At 43.0% G+C, this 16,557-nt stretch overlaps 1 protein-coding gene across 1 annotated transcript; it reads left to right on the top strand.

Annotated features, from left to right (window-relative positions):
• Nucleotides 1-9,286: 9,286 nt before the first annotated feature.
• On the top strand, nucleotides 9,287-10,225 carry LOC310835431 (olfactory receptor 2A12-like; the record flags this gene model as incomplete). Its single annotated transcript, XM_083720064.1, has 1 exon — nucleotides 9,287-10,225. The coding sequence occupies one exon, from the start codon at nucleotides 9,287-9,289 to the stop codon at nucleotides 10,223-10,225; it is 939 nt and encodes a 312-aa protein (XP_083576190.1).
• Nucleotides 10,226-16,557: the final 6,332 nt, after the last annotated feature.

The raw sequence follows: 16,557 nt of genomic DNA, 5'->3' as shown, positions 1-16,557 counted from the left end.
CTCTTAACCACTACACCACACCACCTTGGGTCGCTTCCAACTCTATGATTCTATGATTTACACCCTTTGTTTCAACGTGATCCCAATAATAAAAACACAAATACAAAAATACAACATTAATTCTTACTCAATCTGCTCCTTTTTCTTCTTTTCATTTTTTGCCAATTAATTTTTATTGAGTTTCAATTATTTATTTTTAACAATTTAACTTCAAATTTAATACAAATCTAAAAGAATTTTTATCAGTTGACTTCCCACCCTTCCTCCCTTGTCCTTCCATTCCCCCCCCCCCTTTCTTGCTGCATTATATAATCTGTTCCTTTTCAATACATTTGCAATTAGCCTTAACATGCCAACCCCTTTCTCCACCAAAAGCCAAGATAAACTGGGTGCATACACATTCAGGGGTCCATGGAACTTTTGTAGCAACATGGGCTGGCCAAAGACAGGACAACACTGAGCGGGTGTTGCAGTAAACCCTGGGGGAGGCAACAGTGACCTTGGATGATTGTTGCCTGATTGGGGGGGAGGTCAGATTGGTGCTGAGGATCCTTGGGAGGGATTTATTTCAATATCCTCCCACGCCCTGTCAGTCATGGCATGCCCTTCAACATTCCTCTGACGAGAATAGAGACATTTCTCACTTCCTATCAACTGACCTTCCTTGACCCCCCCCCATTTTGTCCCCTTCCTGCAGAGCATTTCCATCACCACCGCACCAACAGGACACAGCACACACACCCTCCGCCATCCTAAGAAAACCATTTAATCCTGATTTTATTTCATGGTAGATTTACAAAAAGGAAAACACACGCCAATAAACAATTTTTAGAAAGGGGCAAAATTAGACATGGACATGTCAGGAGGTCCTACACACGAGGAGGCATCCGACATTTGGTTATGGGCCCAGAGGATCAGGACCACAGAGGACAGCAGGCTCAGTGCCAGCAGAAAGGTCCGGGAGCTGTTTTTGTCCTGGTTGGAGTCTCCTGGAACTGGCCCATAACCAATTGTCAGGAGCATCCTACATGTGAGTAGGAACCTGGCAGAGACACATGCCCAGTTGGCATGTTATCTCCCTCCTAGTCGGTCGTTTGGAAGACTCAAAGTCTTTCTCTTTTTTAAAAAAATAATATTTATTCAAAATTTCAAAAATACAAGAAAATGCAAAAACCAAGAAAATACAACAACACAACAGAAAAAAAGAATAAAAAAACATAAATAACAAAGAAAAATACAAATACAAATTACATCCTTTCATTTACTTATTTCTTGGACCTCCTCACACCTCCCTTTTTGTATTCTAACTTCATTCATTATTTCAGCAAATTCTTCCCATACTTCTCAATTTTTATTTAAATAATTTAACAATCTGTCTCTCTCTTTTTTGTTAACTCAACATATCCTTTCCAACTGTTACTATATTCTGTTATTCAATTTACCGTTAATTTCTTTAACCTTATCTTACCTTAAAAACCATAAAATTTCAAAGTTTAAACCATATTTATACATAACTCCTTCAAACCTTTCTACTAAAGCCAATTAATTCCTTTCCAGCATATTCTGATATTTCATTGGTATCACACTAATTCCAAAAATAAAAGAAGTATATAAAAAGAAATTCTCTTCTAATTTTATTCAACGTCCCTTCTTCCTGGTTTCGGGTTATGTCAGTCCTTTCTAACCATTACATCCTGTCCATCAATCTGGTGCTCTAATGTCCAAGGCTCTCAGGTCTCTTCTATGCCCCCTCTGCAGGTTTTCTTGTTCCTGTTTATACTTGTACCCTTCCCTGTCCCTTGTTGGTTTCTTTCGTAGTTTCTTCCCTTTCTCCTTGAGGAGTGGGTCTCCGGGGAATTCCAACCGGTAATAGTCTCCATTTTCTTTCATCAAGTTAGCCCATTCCCCACAAACCCACTCCCCTATGTTAATTTTGTAATCCAAAAAATAGTTATTCCAGAAATAGTTGTCAACTTGTTTCACAGTCCCACCAGAGCTAAGAGCTTCCTTAACTCCAGACACTTCCAGACTCAAAGTCTTTCTCCAGCCCGAACATCACAGCTACTGATGCCTCAGAGACATCAGCACACTTCAGGAACAGCAGAGTATGGGCAGTCAGTGTGACAGACTCAGTAGCGCAGCATTTTGGCTAAACTATGTTTATTTACATATACACACTCGGAGCACTGCAACTCAGCTCCTTCCTCTTCAGCTTCAAACAGCAAAGAGAAAGAACACAGGACAAAAAGTCCTACATCACGGAAATACAGTAATACAAACATTCTGTCTCCATCACTGCCCACAATGTGGAATGAAAACATACACCGTCATGTGCTAAAAACAATCCCATGACTGCAAGCACAGGAAAAGAATCCTAACAGGACACACACAAAAATCAAGACTCCTTGAGCTCTGCCCCCCCCCCCCCCCGAGGGTGGCCCTGCCAGGGGAGGCTGCAGGGGAGGCTGGCAAGCCTACCTTGCAGTCCAATTTGTGGATTCAAACCTGCCTGCAATTTGGCCAGTCACAGGCAGGCTGAGGGGTGGGCCATTCCTAGAGGGTGGGTCCAATTCAGCCAGTAGCCTTTGCTTGGGTCCGCTCCCCAGGAATATAAAAGGCCTGCTTCCGTCCTTGTCAGCCTCTTCATGGAAAAGGAAAGAGAAAGGCAGACATAAATTCAATTATGATAGAGACAATAAATCTCTGCAACCGAGTGATAGTGTACATATATAAAATGGGGAAGTGTGGGTGAAATGGGCTGTAGTCACTCAAGAAATAGCTTCTCAATCTTATGAGGCAATGGCTGAAGAAGGACAAACAGACGATATTCAACTGATTCCTAAACAGGGGCAAAACCAGAGTTGGTTAGGGGTGCTATATTTTCCAGACATAGCCAGTATTCAGTCCCTTAAGCAGCTTCCGGGTGGAAATCACTTAAATGTCCTGGAAAATCTGGATGTATGGCAGCCCATGTTGGTAGTGCAGATTTTAGCAATTTTAAATTTTTTAAAAGCTCAAAAACTCATTTTTTTTGGTTGAGTTTCCACACAAAAAAGCTCAACAACCTTTGTGTCCAGATTTTCAGAGAAAAGAAGCGGAAATACTAAAGCCTCTCCTCCTTCCGGAGGGGAGGGATTGTGAGCGGGAGACGATTCCCGAGTCACGCAGGCTGCGTCCTGCCCTGTCATAATCGCTGGTGCACCATGCCTCCCAGTTGGGCACCCAATCAGGTGACACCGCGGGGGCGTGGTTTAGCCCCTCAAATGCGGCCGCGCCAGCTTCCCCCGCCGTTCGCTCCCAATCTACCAGCGAGTCACCCACCCTCCACTCCCTGTAGGGCGTAGCTGCTTGGCCTTGCTATAGACCCATGGTTGGTCGCCCTGGTTGCCCAGGGGGCCTGGTAGGAGTTTTTTTCCAATTGGCAAATTGGCACCGGCCTCTTGGTGTTTTCCGCCTACCTCGTAGCAAGCATCACAACTTTCTTGGTATTTGGCGGTTAGGCATTGGAATGTGTTGTTGGTGTATGGAAGGGCAAGGTGTGGCCATTGCCTACCCCTTCACTTATGGGTATTCCGTTAAAGGAATCCGGCGGTCGTGGATCCTGTCCCATGCCCTGTGTGGTTGGGGGCCATGGCACGACCCTCGGTGACATCAGGGGAGAGCTTATAGTTGTATTTGCATCAACAGGCTCCCCCTACTGGTGGGTAACCCCTCATCAGACTCACCCCTCTCCGAGTGGGTGGAGTCAAATTTTATGTGGTCCAATGCCTAAGCCAATACCTTCTCACATGCTGTAATCAATAAAGTCCTGGCCTTTTTCTTGCCCGTTAACCTAATATACTGTGTCCACGTGTCTTCATTCCCCAAGCGGGGATCAGGTCCTCAAATCACAACTATACTTTGTAGATCTACAAAGCTGAGGAAGCCAACCCTTAGGCTAATAGAGAACTGTTGGCTGATATGCTCCTTTCTTTTGTGGGAGGGAAAGATGTGAGCACACTTTCACTTTATGTGGTTTTTGCTTAAGTGAACAAAATGAGACTGGAAGGGGTCTCTGGGTAGAGGAATGTTTCAGCAACAGAGACGCTATGGCTTCCTCGAACAGAGACTCTTTATTCTGTAAATAGTTAATACAGTTTATCTTACGTTTACGGACTTCCTGGATTCTGAAAGTTATTAGTAAAAGAATAACACAACCTTCACGATGACATGGTAGCTACCTGATTTTGCCTGTTACACAACTTCCTCTCGGTGGCCTCCATTGGTACAATCCAGGCACAAATTTCCTACATGATATGCTGATGGTTTAAGCTTTAAAGAGTCTCTAATACTCCTTACCCCTTCATGGATCACTGCCTTGTTGTGGTGAAGGGGCTTGAATAACCCCAGGAAGCTATGAGCCATGCCGTGCAGGGCCACCCAAGACAGACAGGTCATAGCCAAGAGTTTAGACTAAATGTGACCCTCCTGGAGAAGGAACTGGCAAACCACTCCAGTATTTTGCCAAGAAAACTCCATGGACATAAAAAAGGAGAAGCTCTGAGAAGAAAGTGAGAGTTTCGGGTTCATGGGGTCACGGAGAGTCGAACACCACTAAGACGACTAAACAACAACAAATCCTCCTTAACTTCTCAGTTGGCAACCATCTACCACCACATTTGCTTCAAATGTTGGTTTAGATTAGACTAAAGTCTATTACGCAATGCCCAGGGAATTCGAAAGTTTTATCAGAAATTTAGTTTGGAATGGGATCTTTGAGGCTTCTTTAAAGCAGTAGGATGTTTACATCAAAAATCAGGAACAAGAAATCCCTCAGAAATGTTGGCAAAGCCCTCTGTAGACGCAATCTAGTCATGTTCTTCTTCCTGCCCCTGTGGATTAATTTGTTAATTTGTTCCTAGTCCCCATTTGGATGGGCCCAGAAGAAAATGTAAACATACATACTGTTTTAGGAGTCACTGCTGACATGCTTTTCTAGGTTCATAATTTCGAGGCAGAGGCGTTCTATGGTCTTGATGGATGCCATCAATAGTACAAATCCAAGAAGGGGAAACAACTTGGCAATTTCTCTCAAGCCTCTGTAATCTGGGTACGTAATGAGAAAGCCAAAGTTTACCTTTCATTTAAAAAATGTGAATAACTGAAAACACCTCTTTCTGTGTGCTGCATTCTCCATAAAACTTACTGTAGCCTCTGGGTGGCTTGAGACCAATGGCTTTCAGTTTCCCATCCAAGGTCTTCTACAAAACCGACCTAATCAAGAATAGGATGTAGCTGTTTGAACTAGATAGTCTAGTGGATTGCTGTTTCTCGTTCATTCAAGTCAGTATGTGTTTTACTTTTCCAGTATAATGATAGTGCCTTAAGCAATTTTAGCTCAGCTGCTAATTTGTGAGTGTTACTTTAACACAGTCTCAGAATCTTATTCTTCTGCAGCTCCCATTTGGTTTCAGCTACAACTCCTCTGCCCAGAGACAATTCTGGATTATGTCAATTTTATTGTATGTCTCTACCAATATGCCTTAAAACAGACCTCACCTCCTGTCTGTAAAAGAGTAAGTGTTGTTGTTGTTTAGTCATTTAGTCGTGTCCATCTCTTCGTGACCCCATGGACCAGAGCACGCCAGGCACTCCTATCTTCCACTGCCTTCCGCTATTTGGTCAAACTCATGCTGGTAGCTTTGAGAACACTGTCCACCCATCTTGTCCTGTCGTCCCCTTCTCCTTGTGCTTCATCTTTCCCAACATCAGAGTCTTTTCCAGGGAGTCTTCTCATTTCATGAGGTGGCCAAAGTCTTAGAGCCTCAGCTTCACAATCTGTCATTCCAGTGAGCACTTAGGGCTGATTTCCTTAAGAATGGAGAGGTCTGATCTTCTTGCTGTTCATGGGACTCTCAAGAGTCTCCTCCAGCACCATAATTCAAAAGCATCAATTCTTCGGCAATCAGCCTTCTTTATGGTCCAGCTCTCACTTCCATACATCACTACTGGGAAAACCATAGCTTTAACTATACGGACCTTTGTTGGCAAGGTGATGTCTCTGCTTTTTAAGATGCTGTCTAGGTTTGTCATTGCTTTTCTCCCAAGAAGCAGGCGTCTTTTAATTTCTTGGCTGCTGTCACCATCTGCAGTGATCATGGAGCCCAAGAAAGTAAAATCTCTCACTGCCTCCATTTCTTCCCCTTCTATTTGCCAGGAGGTGATGGGACCAGTGGCCATGATCTTCATTTTTTTGATGTTGAGCTTCAGACCATATTTTGCACTCTCCTCTTTCACCCTCATTAAAAGGTTCTTTAATTCCTCCTCACTTTCTGCCATCAAGGTTGTGTCATCTGCATATCTGAGCTTGTTGATATTTCTTCCGGCAATCTTAATTCTGGCTAGGGATTCATCCAGCCCAGCCTTTCGCATGATGAATTCTGCATATAAGTTAAATAAGCAGGGAGACTATATACAGCCTTGTCATGCTCCTTTCCCAATTTTGAACCAATCAGTTGTTCCACATCCAGTTCTAACTGTAGCTTCTTGTCCCACATAGAGATTTCTCAGGAGCCAGATGAGGTGATCAGGCACTCCCATTTCTTTAAGAACTTGCCATAGTTTGCTGTGGTTGACACAGTCAAAGGCTTTTGCATAGTTAATGAAGCAGAAGTAGATGCCTTTCTGGAACTTTCTAGCTTTCTCCATAATCCAGCACATGTTTGCAATTTGGTCTCTGCTTCCTCTGCCTCTTCTAAATCTAGCTTGCACTTCTGGGAGTTCTCGGTCCACATACTGCTTTAGCCTTCTTTGTAGAATTTTAAGCATAACCTTGCTAGCGTGTGAAATGAGTGCAATTGTGCGGTAGTTGGAGCATTCTTTGGCACTGCCCTTCTTTGGAATTGGGATGTAGACTGATCTTATCCAGTCCTCTGGCCACTGCTGAGTTTTCCAAACTTGCTGGCATATTGAGTGTAGCACCTCAACAGCATCATCTTTTATAATTTAAAATAGTTCAGCTGGAATACCATCACTTCCACTGGCCTTGTTATTTGCAGTGCTTTCTAAGGCCCATTTGACTTCACTCTCCAGGATGTCTGGCTCAAGGTCAGCAACCACACTACCTGGGGTGTACGAATCATCCATATCTTTCTGGTATAATTCCTCTGTGTATTCTTACCACCTCTTCTTTATGTCTTCTGCTTCTCTTAGGTCCTTACCACTTTTGTCCTTTATAATGGTAATCTTTGTACAAAATGTTCCTTTCATATCTTGAATTTTCTTGAACAGATCTCTGGTTCTTCCCATTCTGTTGTTTTCCTCTATTTCTTTGCATTTCTCGTTTAAGAAGGCCGCCTTGTCTCTCCTTGCTATTTTTTGGAAATCTGCATTCAATCTCCTGTATCTTTCACTATCTCCCTCTCATTTTGCTTGCCTTCTCTCCCCTGCTATTTGTAAGGCCTCGTTGGACAGCCACTTTGCTTTCTTGCATTTCCTTTTCATTGGGATGGTTTTCGTTGCTGCCTCCTGTATAATGTTGCGAGCCTCCATCCATAGTTCTTCAGGCACTCTGTCCAGCAAATCTAAATCCTTAAACCTGTTCCTCACTTCCACTGTGTATTCATAAGGGATTTTATTTTGATTGTATCTTACCAGCCCAGTGGTTTTTCCTACTTTCTTCAGTTTAAGCTTGAATTTTGCTATAAGAAGCTGATGATCTGAGCCACAGTCAGCTCCAGGTCTTGTTTTTGCTGACTGTATAGAGCTTCTCCATCATTGGCTGCAGAGAATATAATCAATCTGATTTCGATGCTGCCCATCTGGTGATGTCCATGTGTAGAGTCATCTCTTGTGTTGTTTGGAAAAGCGTATTTATGATGACCAGCTTGTTCTCTTGGCAGAACTCTATTAGCCTTTGTCCTGCTTCGTTTTGATCTCCAAGGCCAAACTTGCCAGTTGTTCCTTTTATCTCTTGATTCCCTACTTTAGCATTCCAATCCCCTATAATGAGAGGAACATCCTTCTTTGGTGTCATTTCTAGAAGGTGTTGTAAGTCTTCATAGAATTGGTCAATTTTAGTTTCTTCAGCCCCACTAGTTGGTGCATAAAGTTGAATTACTGTGATGTTAAAAGGTCTGCCTTAGATTCGTATCGAGATCATTCTATCATTTTTGAGATTGCATCCCAGTACAGCTTTCGCCACTCTTTTGTTGACTATGAGGGCCACTCCATTTCTTTTACGGGATTCTTGCCCACAGTAGTAGATATGATGGTCATCCGAACTGAATTCGCCCATTCCCATCCATTTTAGTTCACTGATGCCCAGGATGTCAATATTTATCCTTGCCATCTCATTTTTGACCACATCCAACTTACTCAGGTTCATGGTTCTTACATTCCAGGTTCCTATGCAATATTTTTCTTTACAGCATTGGACTTTCCTTTCGCTTTCAGGCATATCTGCAACTGAGCGACCTTTCAGCTTTGGCCCAGCTGCTTCATCAGCTTTGAATCTGCTTATACTTGTCCTCCGCTCTTCCTCAGTAGCATGTTGGACGCCTTCCGACCTGAGGGGCTCATCTTCCAGCATCATAACTTTTATATGCCTGTTGTCTTTGTCCATGGAGTTTTCTTGGCAGGGATACTGGAGTGGCTTGCCAGTTCCTGCTCCAGGTGGATCACGTTTGGTCAAAACTCTCCACTATGACCTGTCCATCTTGGGTGGCCCTGCACGGCATAGCTCATAGCTTCTCTGAGTTATTCAAGCCCCTTCACCACGGCAAGGCAGTGATCCATGAAGGGGAAGAGTAAGTGAGGTATCTTCTTTTAACTTGATGTATAACCTGGAGTAGAGGCAGACCATACATTTGCCTGGTGGAATATGAGGGAGGCATTATAACTCCATGCTGAGTTCTTTTATTAAATTTCTGGTAGACAGCATTTGCTGTAGCATCTCTTTGATGCTCCAGCAATGATTCGGTATGTTGATGTGATGCTCCAGAACATGTCTAGATCATATTTATTTGGATTTCGACCCACCCCACCCCACCCCCCGCAGGTTGGAGTTCGGTTTCTGTTTTCCTTAGGTTTCCATCCTGGACACAGGATTTATTTTTATTTTTGCCTGTTTTGGGTGGGGGGTCTGAACATGGCCAATTCTTCTTCGATGAAATTGTATTTTGCAGTGCCCACAATAACAACTTAGATTCCCAAATGTTTCCTGAGGCCCGCAAGGGCTAGGGACCCCTGCTGTATGCTCTTATATTTTTCATGGTGCCTGTTTCCTCCTCTGCAGTGTCAGGGAAAGATGAGGAATCAAACCGAAGTGACAGAATTTATCCTCTTGGGTCTTTCCAGCAGCCCAAAGATGCGCATTGTTCTCTTTGGGATTTTCTCTGTGGTCTACAGCATAACACTAGCTGGCAATGGGATTTTCTTGATGCTTATTTGGCTGGATTCTCAACTCCACACACCCATGTATTTCTTCTTGAGCCACCTCTCTTTTGTGGACATCTGGTACACAACCAGTACTGTTCCTCAGATGCTGTCCAATCTCTGGAGCCCAAAGAAGACCATCTCATTTGCTGGCTGTGGGGCTCAGATCTACCTCTTCCTGGGCCTTGCCATCACGGAATGTGTGCTCCTTGCCGTGATGGCCTACGACCGGTTTGTAGCAATATGTCACCCTCTGCGCTACACACTCATTATGAACCCTAGAGTCTGTGTCATGCTGGCGGTGTCATCTTGGATGTGTGGCTTCCTCCTTGCCATGGTGCACACAGTTCAGACTCTACAGATGCCTTACTGTGGCCCAAATGTCATTGACCACTTCTACTGTGACATATTGGCTCTGCTGAAACTGGTCTGTGCTGACACTCGACTCAACGAAATCATTGTCTTTGTGGTTGGTGTCCTCATTCTTCTGTGCCCCTTCTCTTTCATACTCACCACATACGTCCGCATCCTAGCAGCCATCTTGAAGATCCGTTCTGCCGAAGGCAGGCGCAAGGCTTTCTCCACATGTGCGTCCCACATGGCTGTGGTGGCACTGTTTTATGGAACTGCTATGTTCATGTACATGAGGCCTGGTTCAAGCCACTCTGCAGAGCATGACAAAATGATCTCCTTGTTCTATAGCGTTGTCACTCCCATGTTCAACCCCATGATTTATAGTCTAAGGAATAAGGAAGTAAAGGGGGCATTGGTGAAAGTGATACAGAGGTGCAAACCCTCTCATGGAGCATGACATGTTATTGAGGGTGGGGGTTAGTTGTCCGTGGTGACAAGGTGTGAGATGATCTGTACGTTACTGTACTTGGAGGACTCCAATGGCTTGTAAAACATAATGTTTGAGCAGATGGTCTGTGGCCAACAGTGGTCCCTCTATATGCAGGGGGGGCAAGTGTAATCAGATTGCACAGTCCCACCAGCTGGAGAATACAAAATGACAGCTGGGTGGAAAAGCGCTGAAAATATGGAAAAAGGACAGAGGAGAATACTGAGTTTAGGGTCAAATATCTGAAAAGGTCTGCCTGGAGAGGAAGGTAAATGTAGGGTAAAGTCATGCATATGCTGTCTCTCTATAGCAGGCATCCTCAAACTCGGCCCTCCACATGTTTTGGGACTACAACTCCCATCATCCTTAGCTAACAGGACCAGTGGTCAGGGATGATGGGAACTGTAGTCCAAAAACATCTGGAATGCCGAGTTTGAGGATGCCTGCTCTACAGGTTTACATTATAATCCTGTTTAAGAGGAGCATGCATTCCACTTTATCTTAGCATCCAAGTAAGAAGAGATCTGCTGATTTGCTGCTGTGATCCTGGCCTTATTCCACATCATCTTTTGCACTCCAGCTAGGCATGACTGGTGTCTACATAATGAAAAGAATTCTGTATCAGTGCTCGATTATCTTAAAGGTACAACACAACTTACGTAAGCAGATCCATGTGCATAAATGTTTATAAAGATAGATGAATGAATGCTTGAAAAAAGACAAATGCCTTTGCCTTGTTGCCCAGGGGGCCTGGTAGGAATTTTTTCCATTTGGCAAATTGGCACCAACCTCTTGATTTTTCGCCTACCTCATAGCAAGTCGCCACAACTTTTCTGGTATTGGCGGTTCGGCATTGGAATATGTGTGGTGTGTTGGAGGGCAGGTTGTGGCCATCACCTACCCCTTTTGGGTATTCCATTAAAGGGATCCAGCGGTTGTGGATCCTATCCGATGCCCTGCTGGTGGCTAGGGCCATGGCACGACCCCGGTGACATGAGGGGAAGCTTCCAGTTGTATTTGCATCAACAAATGGGAATGGTGGGAGAGGATATTGATAAGAAAGATTAGAAATTGTTCCTATACGCAACAATAGCGGCGAGGTTACTGCTGGCTCTGGTGTGGAAACAACAACAATTGCCAACAGTAGAAGAGTGGTAGTACAAGGTCATGGAATATGTGGAAATAGCCAAATTAATGGAGAAAATTTGACAACAGGGCGATGAAACATTTCAAAAAGAATGGGGGAAATTTATGTTATACATAGGATAAGGGGAAACAGTGAAATCAGTAGAATGGACGTAAACCTCATAATGGGAATTAAAAGAAACTTTATTGGATGTTAATGACAATATGAATTAAAACATAAAAAACAATGAAGGTAACTAATTGTACCTGTAAATGAATATAGACAAACAAGACGTGTACATACAGAAATATTTATTTGTATATAAACACTGTACGGATAAAGTTGAAAGAAGAACAACAATATACAAAATCGATAAAGATCATGCAAAAAACTTAGAGACGACATTAAAAAGCCAGAAGACGGAAGGAGGGAAGTCAACTCTTAGGAGTAATTGTAAATGTAAATGTAAATTAATGTGTATATGTATAGTATGTAATCATAAACTCAATAAATCAATAAAAATTATCTTCAAAAAAACAAGAACAATGCCACTCACATGCTGTAACCAATAAAGTTGTTGCCTTATTTACCCCATTAATCTAAAATACATGTCTCCTTGTTTCGTTTTTATCTGTTAGCGGGTGGCGGGTCCTCGACTCACAAACATAAAAAACACTTAGCATCTGTTTACCTCCCTGTTAACTTAGCCATGAAACTAACTGAGAGTCTTTCATCAAATTTCTCTTCTTCAACCTAACCTACCTCATACGTTTGTGAAAGTAAAAGAGCGTACAGTGGTACCTCAGGTTAAGAACTTAACTCTTTTTGGAGGTCCGTTCTTAACCTGAAACTGTTCTTAACCACTTTAGCTCATGGGGCCTCCCACTGCCGCCGCGCCACCGGAGCACGCTTTCTGTTCTCATTCTGAAGCAAAGTTCTTAACCCGAGGTATTATTTCTGGGTTAGCGGAGTGAGTCTGTAACTTGAAGCGTCTGTAACCCGAGGTACCACTGTACTATGTACTATGTTCTAAGAGGAAGTGTAAAGTAACATTGGGGTGGGTGGATAGATGATAGATAGATAGATAGATAGATAGATAGATAGATAGATAGATGATAGATAGATAGATGATAGATAGATAGATAGATAGATAGATAGATAGATAGATAGATAGATAGATAGAGATAGATGATAGATAGATAGATAGATAGATAGATAGATAGATAGATAGATAGATAGATAGATAGATAGATAGATTAGATAGATAGATGATAGATAGATAGATAGATAGATAGATAGATAGATAGATAGATAGATAGATGATAGGTGATAGATAGATAGATAGATAGATGATAGATAGATAGATAGATAGATAGATAGATAGATAGATAGATAGATGATTAGATAGATAGATAGATAGATAGATAGATAGATGATATAGATGATATAGATAGATGATAGATAGATAGATAAATAGATATAGATAGATAGATAGATAGATGATAGATAGATAGATAGATAGATAGATGATAGATAGATAGATAGATAGATAGATAGATAGATAGATAGATAGATAGATAATAGATAGATATAGAGAGTTTTCCCCTCAAAATATTTGTGGGTAGTTTTTTTAAAAGAACTATTCATAAACTGTACATAGCTTGTAATTTAAGCTGCCTACACTCTATAACAGAGCTTTCCAAACTGTGTGTTGTGACACGCTAGTGTGTTGGCTGCAGTGTGTAGTTTTGTGGTGTGTAGTTTTGTGGCTCTGCTCTATACCTATAACGCACGTTCAAAACACATTACTTCCCTAAAAGAATTCTGGGCACTTGGTTAAGGATTTCTGGGAAATGTAATTCTTTGAGGGTTGAACTACGGTGCCCAGAATTCATTGAGGGAATGAACGTGCTTTAAATGTGCTCCTTCAAGAGGAGTGTAATCCATCCAGAACTGGACACAATCCACTCATCTGGCCAGCAGAACTGACCAGTAAAAATGACTTTGTCTTATCTGGATTAACCTTCAGTTTGTTGACTCTCATCCAGTCCATCACCCAGAGCAGGCACCAATCTGGAACATCCACCGCTATACTTGCTTGAGCTGTAAAGGAGAAGCAAAGTTGCATGTCAACATCAAACTGTTGACATCACACTCTAGGGGCGCCATTTTGCCCTCAGGATTGTGGGTGCCCACCGCCACAATGCCTGGAGTTGGCTGCTGTGTCACATCCCCCAAATGTCAAATGAACCCTAGTCAGAGGTTTCATGTACATGTGAAACAGCCCAGAGAATAATACTGGAGCTACACAGGGCCATGCAGTATCTCTCAAGGACCACCTCCAGGATGTGACTACAAAGCCGAATCTCCTACCCACAACTCAGATTATCTCCCAGAATAGGGTTGCCATATTTCATACAGTGAAAATCCGGACAGAAAAGTTGTTGAGCTTTTTGGAGGGAGGGCCGCCAGAGACACACTCCTCCCCCAACATAGCTCATCATATAGGGTGACCAAGGCAGTCTCAGTATCAGTCATACCTGTATGCTGATTAAAATGCTTAGAAAATCAGTCTTATTCAAGAATGTCAATAGCTGGTTAGCAACTACGCACTCAAGAACCTTGGGACCATTTGCGACCAGCCTATAGTGTGTCCCCCCTGCCCTGCCAAGTCTTCTGGTCCAGGAAGGATTTTTTAAAGAAGTAGTCTTACTGCCTGATTATTTCAAAGGCCTGGGAGCACTCCTGCTCTAAGAGAGGCATTAGTTATCTGCTTGGTCCAGCTTGGTCCAGCTGGCAGTCCACTCTCTAATAACAGCTGGTGGGCAACTCCATTAAGGCCCCTGCTGAGGCCTGGTCTAAGACATTCTGCTGCCTGATACCAATGACAAGACTGTGCTCTCCTCCCATTCCATGTACAGTAGCTGAGTTGAGTCTTTCTTGGACACTGGTGGTGTCCTCATTTTGCCTAATGGTTGGGCTGTCCCTGCTCTCCCTTCTTGTGGTTTCATCTTTTAACTGGATGAAGACTTATCAGCCTTTCAAACAGAGGATTGTCCTCCATAAAGTAAGGTGTGTGGCTACCCAAGCAGCCAGTCAGGGGCCACAGCATCAGGAGTGGTGACAAGATGTTGAGCAAACGTTGCTGGGAAGAAGAAGAAGGAAGAAAAAGACTAGGATCCATCTTGGGCTGGCTGGCTGAAGGTGGGCTGCACTGCTGTGGTAGACAAGCCACTCTTGAAATGACCGTGCTGTAAGATCTGGACTCCCTCCATGTAGGCTGAAGGTGTAAATAGGTGAATAAACCATATTTCTTAAAACTATGACAGTCTCCGCCATGTCTCCAAAGGAACAAAGACCTGGGGTGTGCCACCACTCAGCAGAGAGAGGGGGAGGCACCCAACTTTTGCAATACTATTTAGATTTTTAAATTGCTTTCGTTTTTTAACATTTGCCAAGGAAGCTCATAACTAATGACCCTAATCCAATTCAGTATTGGGTGGGTGTTAAACACCAGGCAGAGTAAGTAGACCCTGAGAACTATGTATAATGGATTGAACTGTATTACGGATTGAATGTGATATGGGGCAAATATTGCAGTGGACCGACACTGATATGATGCCTTAGGTCAGCCATTGGTGAGATGATGATTTAATATATCAGTACCATCAAGTTAGGGACACAGGTGGCACTGTGGGTTAAAGCCTCAGCGCCTAGGACTTGCCGATCGAAAGGTCGGCGGTTCGAATCCCTGCGGCGGGGTGCGCTCCCGCTGCTCGGTCCCAGCACCTGCCAACCTAGCAGTTCGAAAGCACCTCCGGGTGCAAGTAGATAAATAGGGACCGCTTACCAGCGGGAAGGTAAACGGCATTTCCGTGTGCGGCTCTGGCTCGCCAGATGCAGCTTTGTCACGCTGGCCACGTGACCCGGAAGTGTCTCCGGACAGCGCTGGCCCCTGGCCTCTTGAGTGAGATGGGCGCACAACCCCAGAGTCTGTCAAGACTGGCCCGTACAGGCAGGGGTACCTTTACCTTTACCTTACCATCAAGTTACATCAAAAAGAGCTTCCCTGCACGAAGAAGGAATGGGGACGGTGCTTCAGAGTTACTCTACATGAACACAACTGAAGATAACATGGCTCAACATTTTTGGGGTCTTCCTAAAAAAAAGCTCAATAACGGAATCTTACTTTTTGAAATATGGCAACTGTATACAATAGATATTCAAGGCAAAATGTGTCTGTTAGAGACACATCCTAGTCTCAAACTATTGAGTCCTAAACTTCTGATGTAGTTCATTAATGCATCTTACTTCATTAAATGCAGCACAAATGTCGCACAGAGAATTTCTCAGGTATGTTTGTAACAAGTCACAAAGGGTTCAATTAAGGAAACAACTTCTCCACAATGCTATGAAGCCAACCGTAATACGAAGCTGCAGTGGGCTTTATTAACAGAGAGTAAGTGAAGTTGTTCATCGACAAGCCATTAATTATTTTTTCGTTGAATCACCAGTGTGTGTTGTGGCTAATTACACTAAAATGAGTCCTTGTTTTCTTTATTTTATCTTCACGTTATAACTGCCCTAAAGATCTCATTTCGGAAAGGCAGGATTTGAATATTTATCATCTCCACGGGCTTTGGGCATGTCTTCGAAAACATAGCACATGAGTGCAGTGCCCATTTGGTGTGGGGAACAAGGGCAAGATAATTGGTCCCAATTCTATTCTACTGTCACCACTACCAGTTCTTTGCCCTCTCCATTCATGCCCAGTTTGCACCAATGGCCACAATGCCCATAATAAGAAAGCAATGGCAGTGGAAGCAGAAAACAGTGCCCCAAATAATTCTTTCCGTATTGTTGTGGCCCATTCCCATAACTCTCCAGAAAAATAAAAACGCCCTGTTTTCCCAAGCCATCCCTATTGAAAATGGCCTTCAGAGAGGACATAGAAAACCCACTGATCCTCCAAACAGCCTTTATAATTATAAAATTATATAAAATATATGCCAGTTTTCATAAACTAATTATATCTATATCTACCTATCTATAAAACTGAAGCCTAAATAAATTATGTTAAGCATTTCATATTTCTCTCTCTCTGCCATCAATAACTGAACTGGAAAGCAAACTATATGGCAATGCCATAACATCAAACCAATCAACTATATTAGAC

This window comes from Podarcis gaigeae (assembly GCF_964106915.1).
Source record: "Podarcis gaigeae genome assembly, chromosome: 17".
Taxonomy (NCBI): domain Eukaryota; kingdom Metazoa; phylum Chordata; class Lepidosauria; order Squamata; family Lacertidae; genus Podarcis; species Podarcis gaigeae.
This window is presented reverse-complemented; position numbering and strand designations above follow the sequence as displayed.